General features: G+C 31.1%; 1 protein-coding gene across 1 annotated transcript in view; it reads left to right on the top strand.

Moving 5' to 3' along the window:
• Positions 1–13,562, top strand: part of LOC111084892 — a 44,735-nt gene that overhangs the window by 27,913 nt on the left and 3,260 nt on the right. The window contains exons 3-4 of the mRNA XM_022381389.1: positions 10,179–10,267; positions 10,518–10,529. Of these exons, the coding sequence (XP_022237097.1) occupies positions 10,179–10,267; positions 10,518–10,529 (101 nt within the window). The remainder of the gene's footprint in view (positions 1–10,178; positions 10,268–10,517; positions 10,530–13,562) is intronic.

Below are 13,562 nucleotides of genomic sequence, written 5' to 3'. Positions count from 1 at the left end.
TGCAAAAAAACGCCCATAAAAACTACAAAATCCAAAACAGAAAATTTATATGTACTCTCGCATGAACCTAATGAACCTCCATACCAATTTTTGTGAAGATCCATCCATACCCTGCGAAGTAGTTACATGGACATACAGCAGACACCAAACAGTACTATTATACTTATATAGATTAAATGCAAGGATAAACTCCGTACTATAACTAATAATTACTATTTTTCTGACAGCAGACCGTGTTTAAATTTTCATGTACTGTTTTTCAAGAAAGTTGATGTTGGTCCATTTTGTAAAAAAACTCTAGTTTCTTTCTCTTCTGTCAGTATGATGTGACAACAGCAGGATCAATGTTTTCCCTATTTTTGGCCTTATTAACATCAAATCCAACTATAAACATTTTGAACATCTTTTAAATCACAGGCTCAAGTTTTTAATGTTGATATTATAGACGGACACGTATAATTTCTTTTCAAATATAAGTTATGAATAAACGTGCAACAACTTATGTTTCTCATGATGTTACTTGTTAAAATCTTCAACCACGTTTGTAAACAACTAATACGTGATTATTTTAAACATTTAAATATTTGTATGAAGGAATCATAATTAAGAAGTAATTAGTGGTACGTAGTTCAGCACTTTAAACAAATTAATTCAATTTATTCAGTCGCTAGAGCAGCTTTGAATTAAAAGAAATCCATAATATTATATAAGTTTTATTTCCTCGTTTCTGGGTGCTTTGTATGGATGGACTGAAACTATTTTTTTACTGCCAATGATTTTTAAAGTTCTAAGTCTCCTGTATTTTAACTGTGCTATTTTCTGTATAGTTCTATGTCTAAATTTGATAAATGTTTCCTGAAAAATGAAACACTTAAAACAGTTGAACTATAACTGGTATTTAAGTAAGACCAATATATCTATATCTATAACAAATAAACTATAGGAGATTGAGGTGTTGTTTGTTGGTTGGTTTTTGGAAATTCGCACAAAGCTTCTCGAGGGCTATCTCTGCTAGCTGTCTCTAATTTAGAAGTGATAGAATAAAGAGAAGGCAGGTAGTCAACAGCAACCACCTTCATCCTTTGGACTACTCTTTTACCAACGAAAAGTTGGGTTGACCATCACAACATAACGCTCCCATCTGAAAGGGTGAGCATCTTTGGTGACGGGATTCGAACTCGTGATCCGCAACTTGCGAGATGAGTTCTACAAGAGTTGAGAAAGATCCCGGGGGGGGGGGATAAAATGATTTACAAAATTATAATTCGCTATTTTAGGGTAGGATCGTCTGTTTCACACCTAGTCAAGACAGATTATAAGTAATAAAAACTTTTGCAACTGTTAATATCTCGGTAAACCCATGTGTTGATAAACTTTATAAACAATAGGTGTATTTTCACACAGTTCTTTATTTACTGTCTGATTTTAGAACAAGTTTCAATCTCTGTAATAGTCGGCTTTCACCCTTGTTGAACAGCCGGTAATCACAATTGTTTCATAAGTGATATAAACTTGAACTATCTGGCAGGTGTTTGGACAAGTTTAAAGCAGTGTTTAACGAAGGCGGCGTGGAACGAATTACTTAGAAGCTATCAAAAAAAAAATACATACTCATTGTGAAATACTTTCATAACTTTGTGTTCTTGAAACAACATTTATTGTAAGATTACTTGTTATTTGCTTCTTAACCACATTTAAAACTTATTTTTCATTCGTCAGATATAATCTAATAAAAGTTGTTTGTACGAATACAAACGTGTTTTACAAATTAAAAACACATTTTACTCATTGCTTTAAAGCAAATATTTTCCCTATTGTTCAGTAACGCTTTAAAATAAAGAGTTGGCTTATAAAATTTGGTCCAGAAAATTAGCAATAAGATACTGTATTTTCAAAAATTCTTTTTTTTTAAATTCGGATTCTTTAATCCTTCGGAATTTGAGCTTTTAACAATTAAACGCCCTTCTCCTCAAACAATTCTCGTGTTGCCATCGACAAATGATATTGGAAACTATATGTTTTCCAAATAACTGTTACATGCAAACATGCGTAAATATGATATTATTTTTTATGTATTTTGTATTCAATGTACATAAATTATGTGGCGAAGTAATTTAATATGGTGAAATTCCAAAACAAGAACACGGTAATCACTAAAACAGTATTTCCTAATGGAATCATTCACGTCTTTAATTTTATGATGCATTGTTTCTTGAAACTGATCATTCAATCCTGGCCTAACTTACTGACTTGTAAGTTCAATTCGACTAAAATTAGTTTTCAAGTTTAAGGCCAATCAAACTTTCATTTTGACTTATATATATTTAAAATATTAACACCAGATAACAGTGAGGTTCGTAAGAAAAGTTATTTAATTTTATTATGGTATTAAATCTCGGTAATAATTAGTTTTTAAATATATATATATATATCGTGATTCTAGTGCCTTATTTTCTGAGAAAAAAAAACGATTTTGTTAGTTGGTTAATTTGTTGTTATTTTTTGTAGAACGTTTGCAACAAGCTATACTTATGTCTATCTGCGCATAGAGCTTTATAAATTAAAAAAAAACACTAAAGAGAGAGAAGAACTACTCAAAATCACCCTTAGACAACTCTTAAGCATTCACTATTATAGCACACCCATGGTCCCAAAATGCGGAGCGCGTTTTCACGGCAACAGACAGCGTGTGAACAAAGTTGAGTGTGCTTCGAAAAAAAAGATATTCAAATTATTGAATTTTCCTCTGAAGGTTATTATTGAACAAAGTAACGTTTCGACATTAAACAAACTAGTTAAGCGTCAAGCTTAAATTGGTCCCCTGGTGGACATCGTTAAGTCTACAGACTTACAATTATAAAATATGGGGTTCGATTCTTTGCGATGTACACAGCAGATAATCCAATGTGGCTTTTCTCTAAAACAAACAAACAAGCTTGAATCGTTAGCTTGTTTGTTTTTTGTTTGTTTTTAATTATGCACAAAACTACACAAAGGCTATCTGTGCTCTGCCCACCACAGGTATCGAAACCCGGTTTCTAGCGTTGTAAGTCCACAGACATACCGCTGTGCCACTGGGGGGCGAATCGTTAGCTAAATGATGATTAATAAAGGCGAACACCAACAGTTTAAATGATTTATTATAGTAAATAAAACTAACAACAAACCAATAAAATATATCAGACCAGTAGTTTTGAGTGATTTTTTTTATGTTTCAGAAATGTCATTAGTATAAATGCTTCTATTGCTGACTGGTTTTAAAAATTGGAACAATTAAAATTCGTAAGCATTAAATAAATATTTTAATAACCTTCCAGCACAAATGTTGGAGATTCGATATAAACCAATTATCTATATCATGTTCCAAATAACAGATCTGTTCCCTTGTGGACGTCCAAAATATTCCAGAGGGGTTGCAGGTTTACTTTAAAAAATGCATATTAAATGTTTTATTCACACATATCTGACAAATTGCTGGTATAAAAATACCTTTTTCAAAAGTCTTTGCTTAAACCATTAAATTATATAAGGTCTTTGACACCACAATCCAAATGTTATTAATAGTAACTTGCCATGGAGCAAGTCAGTGATCTATCAATGAATAAAGCAGGGGTTTAACTAACCCAAGAATTAGAATTAATATTCATGAATTAATTCTTAAATAAATCTCCTTGTTTAAATAATTTAGTAACCAAGTCTTGACAAATGATTTTAAATACATACGAGCTGTTGGAGATCAATAAATGGTAAAGAAAATTGAAGGTAATAAAACAACTTGCGTTTTAATATAACGTAAGTTTTAAGAAACGTGATATTATGAAATGATTCGCAGTATCCGATGTGATAATGATGAAGTTAAATATCATTTAATCATTAGAGAACTGAAACCATGTATTAAACCTGAATTTTACTAAATTCTTCATGAGAAATCTGATTTTAATAGATCTTTGTGTGGATTTAACATTATTATACTTTCACCTACTTTATCATTACTTAAATTTATAGTTTCATGTTCGAGAATAAAGTATCTATACACTGACAGCGACTTTGTTATGGAACTTAATTTTTCAGATTAAAAAAAAAACTTGAAGTGTTCTATGGTTAATATAAGTCAGATCATATGATTTTATATTCACATAGATAGATAGATTAGAAATTATCAGGGCAGGTTTTTAGTTACCTTCAACTTGCATTAGGAAATGTCTTCATTTTGGAATTATACTCATGATACGGTATATTTTTATGTTGGACTTTATGTTGGGATATTTTCATGTTACGAAAGATCTATACATATGATTGTGTATTAATAAAGGGCCTCGTAGTGCCTGCTTAATGCAATATTTAAAGCAGTTTCGTTATCAGTCTGGTTTATATATTATTTAATAGAGAGTATTAAACAGATGGGGAGGAGGAATGCATGGATTTATATATGAAATGTGCGTTACATCCTGTTGAAGTTGAGGATATCAAACATCATTGCAAGGAGATTGAATATCTTTGGGTTTCTATTAGCGAATATAAAAAGAAAAGGCTTTTAGTGGGAATTTGTTACAAGTCACCACATTATACTGATGAAATTAGTGAGAAATTTTACAATGAGCTAACTATTATTGAGGTCATAATTATGGATGGTTTAAATTTCAGGCATATAAGATGGGAAATGCTCTAGCCAAACCATGAAAAATGAAAGGTTTTTGAAAACTGTTCAACATGGCTTTCTTCACCAATTGGTCAAGGAACCTACTAGAGACAATGCTATTTTAGGTTTATTGTTAACTTTTTATGTAGAAATGATTGAGAGGATGGAAATTGGGGAACATCTGGATGCAAGTGATCGTTGCTCTATCAGGTTCGATGTTTTGCTGCATATGGAGATCAGGAATAATGATATTTTGGCTTAAAATTTCAAAAAAGCTAATTTTGAATGGATTCAACAAGAATTATCTGTTGTGAATTGGGCAGATGAGTTATATGGAGACACTGATCAAATGTGGGAAATATTTGAGAATAGTTTTTTAAATATTCAAGATAAACATATTCCTTATAGAAATACAAGGGTGGTTAAAGTAAAAAAACAGGCTGGCTCACAAAGGGTGTAAGAGATAAAATTAAACAAAAGCATCACAAATTTAAGAAATTTAAATTGACTGGTATGACGGGAAATTTAGAAAATTATAGAAGATAAAAAAGTTGGTGAAACAGGAAATTAGGAGATCAAAACGGATGTATGAAAAAAGGTTGGCTGAAAATGTAAAAAATAACAGTAAGTATTTCTTTAAGTACATTAATTGTAAACAAAATGTTAGAATGGGGTAGGACCCTTGAGGGAAGATAAAGGAAGGTTTGTATTTGATGATTATAAGATGGTTGGATTATTAAATTCTTCTTTTTCTTCAATTTTTACTAATGAATATTTAAACAGTATTCCTCATCTTGAACAGTTGATAGATGGAAATAAGGGCGGACAATGTGATTGCATTAATTCTGAGCTTGTTAAGAAAAAATTGGAAAGTTTAAAAAACTATAAGACTCCTGGGACAGATAATATTTCCTTAAGAGTTTTGAAGGAGGTTAAGAATTGGATACGTGATCCATTTGCTACTATTTTTGATAAGTCCTTAGATAGTGGGCAGATGCCAAAGGATGTAAAGTTAACTAATGTTACTCCTCTTTTCAAGGGAGGTAATAAAATCATCCCAGTAACTATAGACCTATTAATCTAATATCAGTTGAATAGTCAACATGGTTTTACTAAGGGATAATCTTGCCTTACAAATCTTTTGACATTCTCTGGAAAGGTTATTGCTAATTTAGATGAGGGTGAGGATGTATATTCGGTGTATCTGGATTTTCAGAAAGCCTTTGATAAGGTGCCACATAAAAAGCTTATAAAACAATTATCTCTATTGGTGTGGGAGATAAGTTAGCAAATTGAATAGAAGAGTGGCTGGATGGAAAAAAGCAGAGGGTTGTCATAAATGGAGTTGAGTCAAACTGATTAATGTCACAAGTGTGATACCTCAGGGCTCAGTCTTAGGACCTTTGCTCCTTTTTATTTACACCAATGACATAGATGAAGAAATGATCAATAAATGACTTAAAATTTGCTGATGATATTAAGGAATTGTGTGTTTTTAACTGTGAAGACAATGCTGCTGCTTTACAAAAGGATTTAGATCATTTAGTAAGTTGGGCAAATAAATGGTAAATGGGATTTAGTTATAATAAATGCAAGATAATTCATGTGGGTTATTATAATTTCAATTATAGGTATAATTTGGATGAGAATAACCTTAACAGTGTCTTAAAAAAGGGGATATTGGTGAAATGGTTGATTAGTCTCTCAAACCATCCAAGCAGTGTACTGTTGCTAGTGATAAGGCAAATAGGATTTTAGGTTGTATCTGCAGAAATACTGAATACAAGTCCAATTAAGTTATAATTTCATTGTATATGTCTCTGGTTAGGCCACATTTGGAATCTTGGGCTCCTTACCTTAGAAAGGACATTGAATTGTTGGAAAGGGTTCAGGGAAGGGTTACTAGAATGATGCCTGTGATGGAGAGTTTGTCATATGAGGAAAGATAAAGATATTTGAAACTGTTTTATTTTGAAAAACAAAGAAGAATTAGAGGGGATCTGATTGAAATGTTTAAGATTGTAAAGGGAATTAATGGTGTTGGTGCATCATCTTTTTCATACTTAATTGCGAGAATAGTAGGACTAGGAACACAGATATAAATATTGACAAGGTAGGAGTCATCTTAGCTAAGACAGCTTTATTTTTCTAAAAGGGTGGTTGGCCTCTGGAATGGCTTTCCTTCTGATGTTGTGGAGGCAGTAAATTTAAGTGAAAGCTTGATAACTGCATGAATGATAATGGCTGGTCGTAAGACTTTATTTTTTAATTTATAATAGTTAGTTTAGAGAATGGGACAGCCGAAATGGAGCAACAGGTCCCTTCTTATCCCTAAACATTAGTTCATGTTATGTTAATTAAATAAATATACTTAAGGTTTAAGTAAACCAAGAGGTTTAAAACTATTAAAGTTTCTAATAATAATCAACAATTGCTGGAAAATTTTTATTGTCTTTCAAAATGTGTAGTAAACACTGAAGGGATTTACACATTTTGATTAAAAAGTTAGAGTTTAAAGGTCGTTTTTCTCTAACTTTTTAATTAATACTCAACAATGTAAAAACAGTGAAAAATTAAAAACCTTCTTTAAAATAATATTTTAATTTTCTGAAATAAACTGTTTTTTTGTCAATTTTCAAAGCGATTTAATGTTTAAAAAAAAACTATTTGTTTGTTCTAGCTGATCAATCACATGATATTCTTCTCTAGCGAAACTCAATCGTTATTTATCGTATCTAAATACATCTTCATCTGATATATTTCTATACAAGTTTGTTCACATCGCATTTGTGTATCTTTAACGTTTATTCACTGTTACTGACAATTTTCACAACAATTTGCAACCAAACCTTACTATACTCAAATTTAAAACAATTCTTTAAACATTATGTGTACTTACAGAACATAAAAAGGTTAATAATAATAAGAGCTGTATCGTGTAAAGTTATATATATCTGTACACGTCATAACATATATCTGGTTGAACTGCATCTCCAATATCATCTGAACCGAAAAATAGAAAAAATAATACACGAATTTACTCAGTTTTTTTCAGTAAAGACTTAAAATTATAGACTGTTTACTTCTATTAGTTAATATAAAGAACAACAAAAAATACTACATTATAAAGTCCAAAACAGTCGACTTTTGAAAAGTGGTCTTTTTTTTAAGTAGCTCCTGTTGAAAAAGAAAAGGTCAATCTTGAACTTTTCAGTCGTTTTCTGACCTTTAATAATAATTTTTCTGTGATTCCCAAGTTCAGGATATTTCAGTTAGATTCATTTACTGTGTTAGAAATAAATGTATAATACAAGAAGAACATTTTTTGGAAGATTAAAGTATCACTGACACGTTTAACTGTTATAATAACGTTCGTAGCATTCAATGCTCGAAAACATTGACTTGATCGAAAGTTTAATGTAATAAACAAATATATGACGTTGTATGAAAATACTGCTGTATATTTGTTTTATAAGCATTTTTAAAAAATCATAGAAAATACTAGGAGCAAGTGAGTTTCGTTGTTGTATATATCACAGTAGGCTCACTTACATCTCTCTTTAAATTCACAATATACTTGTCACACCTTTAGACTGTCAAGTTTCAAAATCAGCTTTAAAGTGTGTCATATATTATGAGAGATACTTGCACTGTAGTAGAATGAAGGATTTGGGTTACTTGCCACTCCCCAGAGTGGCCTTTCTTAATCATCTTCCTATGTTTTCTTTATTTAAAACTAGAATCCCGCTAGAATTCTATGAAATATTGTATGTACAAATAAACAAACGTCCGTCTTCTTATAATTACAGGGATATTTTACTAAATAGTATGGATAAGAATAAACAAAACTTCAAAGAACAGATGACAATGGTTGTGATCTGTCTGTCTTTCAGACTTTCATAGAATGGTATATCTCTTTAAAATGTCCCGTTTCTGTAACATTTTGATCAGTGATCAACACTCTATTGATTTTTATTTACTTTTATCATTAGTTTTTGTGGATCTGCATATCTTTCAGCAAGGAGTATTTTGTCAGTTTAGTTCCAACGGATATGCTGTGATGTATCTGAACTTACACATCAACACAAAAGATCAACTATTTTTCTTTGGTTTCGTGAACTTAAAAAATTCAGAGTCCGATGCACTTAGCCAAAACTAAATTGCTATTGAAGAACAATTACTACTCTGGCTCAACTTTCAACAACTTACATGGATGTAGACAGTTAAATTAGCTGCTTGATTGCAACTTCATTAAAATAAATCTAAATATATTTTTGATGTCTAAAGACAGAGTAAAGGAAACATAAATAAGAACACTGTTTTATAAAGAATTTTCTATCTAGACAAGTGATTTAATATCAAGAAAGCTAGAATACTTTCATGAATTAATCATATAATATTTACAATTCACTATTTAAAACAAAAAATTGGTTATTAAAATGTGATGAGAAAGTAAATTTTCAGGGATCACGCCTACGAGTATCACGAGTCACGCTAATAAAGTGCTCTTATTGGGAGAATCGTGCACGATGGTGATAAATCATCACTTCGAGCTTGATTCCTTGTCGTAGTCCTGTAATGAACAGAAAAACAGAAATTAGCATATATGCATGCATTAAAAGAACGTCAAAGATTAATATTCATCGATACCTAATCATCAAGTTAAGAGGGTGTTGCTCAAGCACGAACATGCGGAAGGCCTTCTTTAACTTTTGACGTGACAACAGTTTTCCATCCGTTGATTATAAATACAGCACACTTTCAAGTTTACGAGAAAAAAATAGCAGCACGTGGATGTTGTAATACCCCATCCTATCGGATGTCCAGATCAGAAAGAGATGTTAAACATTTCCAGTTTTTCAACCAATAAATTACCTTCATTATCATTGCTTTCTTTGAAGCAACGCAAATAGTGACTTTTCTAACTGATGCAAAAAAAAATAACATTTTGTGAAGCTTGTGTAGAACGCTTTATCCAACATTGTATGGAAAATTATACAAAATCCTAATGAAATAGTATTTGAAATATATGTAACATAAGTAATAAGAACCACAGATAGTAATGACACAGTTTAAAGTCAACTATTTCTTCTCCACTAACTCAGTAGTAAGTTAAGTTTTAAACCTTGGACTTTAGTTTGATACATCGCGTTCAACGGCCCGGGATCTACGAAATGATAATATTTGTAACTTATTCCACATCAGTACACATTTTGAAGTTATGGGATTTACCAATTTTTTTTAACTCCGTGTGAGAAACGTGGACCGAAGATAAGTAAATATACCCTTTTGTTTCTTAAAGTACGAGTTTTATTTGACTTTATGTTAAATATATACATGCACGAATGCTTACTAAGCTTATTTCTGTTCTTATTCTGACGTATCTTGTATGTTTGCTTTCTGTTTTATTTCTCTTGAAAAGTTAATAAGAAAGTACAGTAAGTCATCCCTATATATTCTAGCGATTTACGTAGATCTCTTTCTGCAAACATGGCTATTGAGTTGTTGAAATTTATCAGTTTTTTTACCAACTTTACAGAAAAGCGTAATCCTTTCAATACCTTCAGGGACGACTCATCAGTTTGGTCTCCTCAGTTTTCGTACACTTCACTAGAGTGGAAAAGAGCGGTATGTAAAACTAGACAATATTCAATGTTAGTTTTTAATTGGAAAACAAATACACAAAATGTGTGCACGTTTCTCTTCTTAGGGAAGGTTTGATCTTGACGAGAAAATAATTAATTATCTAGTGTATATAAACGTTTTTATACTGTTGCCAACCGTAGAATTTCAGTTTTTTGTACTTAAAAGTGGAGTTTTAAAGTATTTAAACATATGAATTGACTCTTGATTTTTATTTTTGTGTTACTTTTTGCAGCAGATGAACTTGGTAAGTGTCTTCCATGTGTTGTTTTTTTTATATATTTTACGATACATTTCCTTCTCATTTCCAGATGAATCTTTAGTGGTTGTAATTTGCTATTCGCTGTATTGTGTAACTTGCCATTAAAGGTTTTTCTAGTTAAAACATCCAACTGAATATTAAGAAACTGAAACATCTAAAAATTAGTAAGTTATATAGTAAATTAAAAAAAAAACTCGAGTAAAAATCAATTAATGTTTTTATTTTAAAAATATTTTTACTGTAAATATATAACCTACTGATATTGAGGATACCACATGTTCACTACTTTGTTACGTATGAAGAGTTTATTAACTTTATAATGAGATCGTTTAACCATGAGTTGGTTAACACTTTATCATTTTTTATCTGGTGGGTTTTACTCAGAGAAATTTCATTTATTGAGATGAAACCAACATGAAGGTCAAAACATATCAATCAAATCGAGTCCCGAAAGAAATTTTGATTATGCTTTTGATTCGTTGTCATGGTTAATTACCTATACGATCACATAAATCTAAATAATAATTAGTTACAATTTTTATAATTAGAAATTTATTTATAAATTGTTTTTATACTACGTTATGGCTGTTAATCTGCTTTCGTCCTGAATAGAACTATTATTGCGTTGGTGGGAGCTGGAATTCAAACCCGGTGGACGTCTGGTGTACTAATTGTGATCATATTGTGTTGTTTATCTTCTTTGTATGAAAAGGTACGACGAATATGCAAACAACATAAAGTTAGGATCGTGTTCAGAAGCCACAACACGGTTCGATCGTAATTAGTACAGACCAAACCACCAAAAGATAAAGAAAAAATACATCTGCGTTATCCTCTCTGAATGTGGATTCTATTATAGTCGAGAAACAAATTGACTAACAAAAGCAAGGATTGTAACAGACGTATAAAACTCAGTAATACCGATCTCTCCGCAATACTATTTACAACACTAAAAATGATAGGATATGGACGACACATGAGAGAAAAAAGAAGGGGGAAGAAGCAGTCTACATCAAAATAACTGACAAAAACTCAGTTTATGTAGCCCATAATTCAGTAAAAGCTAGATAATCCTTTTAAAACATTTAGTTATTTGACTGAAGAAGACCCAGGATCGAATCCCGACTATTACCTATACAGACGATAGTCCTATTCAGAACTTCTCTGAAGATGGTAGCAGATTATCAACCGAAATCTATGGTAAAAGTAGAATTAATCGGTATCAAATTATAAAAACATTTACTAATTAATAATGAGACTTAGAGGATCATATATATGGGTGGTTACTAATCATGATAACAATCAACATCCGATCGCCACAATCTTACAACTTAAAGCTTTTGATTAACTTTATCAAACTTTCTTTTTTTAATTGTTAAAAATATGAAGAAACTTAACTCATTGTTTACATAAACCTGAAAATATAAATATATTGTAAACCAACCGTATACACATCATAGACAAAAATATCGTTAAAGGTGAATTGTTATTTAATAAATTCTAATCATTATAGGTTGTACTTTTTCTCTGTGTTGGTTTATGGCATGAAATACCTCTAACCAATATATTATAGGAGATCGGTATGATTATTTAATAGACTAATTTTATTTTTGCTTGTTTGTTTTAATACAAAACTACATAATAAGTTGTCTGCAGGGAACCGAACCCAGGATCTTAACGGTGTAATTTTAGTTCTGATCTATATAGTTACTTTCGGCCCACCGGCGGCTCAGTGGTACGTTTGAGGGCTTATAACGCTCAATACTCGAGGTGGGCCGAGCACCTATAGCCCATTGCGCTAAACGTCAAACAAGGCTTACTTGCTATTAGGAATTGAATATATTTATTTTTTAATAATAATAATAATATTCTTTTCTCATACTTTTTATAACTTAGAATGTAGAAATTAGCATGCAAATTCTATAACTTGGAATAAAAAAGTGTTTAATCTAACTAAAACCATGGAAAACGTAAATAATACGTATATTTATTCAACTGCAGATGTAAAAAAGTCTTTGTTTTAGAAGTTTGTAGATTGAGAAGTAAACCTTTTATAGTTTAAATTCGTAAAAAAATGGAATCTGTTTACATGCATTTCCGACTTTTCTAAGACAATCTTTCAGCAACTTACATTTTGTTTGGTTTAGTGCAAACCTACACAAGGGAGAGGAGTAAGTGTAGGTTTCTGTCTACAGGACTTTAACGTTGTAAATCCATAAACTTACCGCTGATCCATAGGATAGATTTAGCAAAAAGAGAAGAAAACCTTAGCAGTGAATAATAATTACATATAATTTACAAAGTAGTAAAACGTAAAACTTAGAGTAAACAGATGGACTTTTACATGAAAGCATCCAAGAAATAGCCTTTCAAATTTTACAATATCACGAATCTTCTAATGTAAGTGACAACATAAAGGAAAACAAAAAATATAACACGTGGGCGTTGTTTAATCTATATTTATTTATATTTTCGAAATCGCTCTCTCATTTCCTTAATGTATCTATGAATCATAGAACAATACAGACACTGAGATGCACATATGTTGATCAGAATCAATTTATTAGTAGCTTCAGTTTAATACTTTTCATTTTTTACAACTGCCTGAACTATTATGTAAGAATCTGGTTATTTGTGTTTTGCTTTTATCATTCATGGTTTACAAACACTTTGCTTGACAGTGTATCATCGCCGAAGATTTACAACGCTAAAAATTGGATTTCGATATTCACAGTGGGCACAGCACAAGTAGTTCATAGTGTAGCTTTGTGCTTAAAAATAAACAAGTTACACCTACATGAACCGATTTGTGAATAGTTCATAGTGTAGCTTTGTGCTCAACAATAAACAAGTTACACCTACATGAACCGATTTGTGAATAGTTCATAGTGTAGCTTTGTGCTTAACAATAAACAAGTTACACCTACATGAACCGATTTGTGAATAGTTCATAGTGTAGCTTTGTGCTAAACAATAAACAAGTTACACCTACATGAACCGATTTGTGAATAGTTCATA

Source organism: Limulus polyphemus, unplaced genomic scaffold, assembly GCF_000517525.1.
Source record: "Limulus polyphemus unplaced genomic scaffold, Limulus_polyphemus-2.1.2 Scaffold159, whole genome shotgun sequence".
Lineage (NCBI taxonomy): Eukaryota > Metazoa > Arthropoda > Merostomata > Xiphosura > Limulidae > Limulus > Limulus polyphemus.
This window is presented reverse-complemented; position numbering and strand designations above follow the sequence as displayed.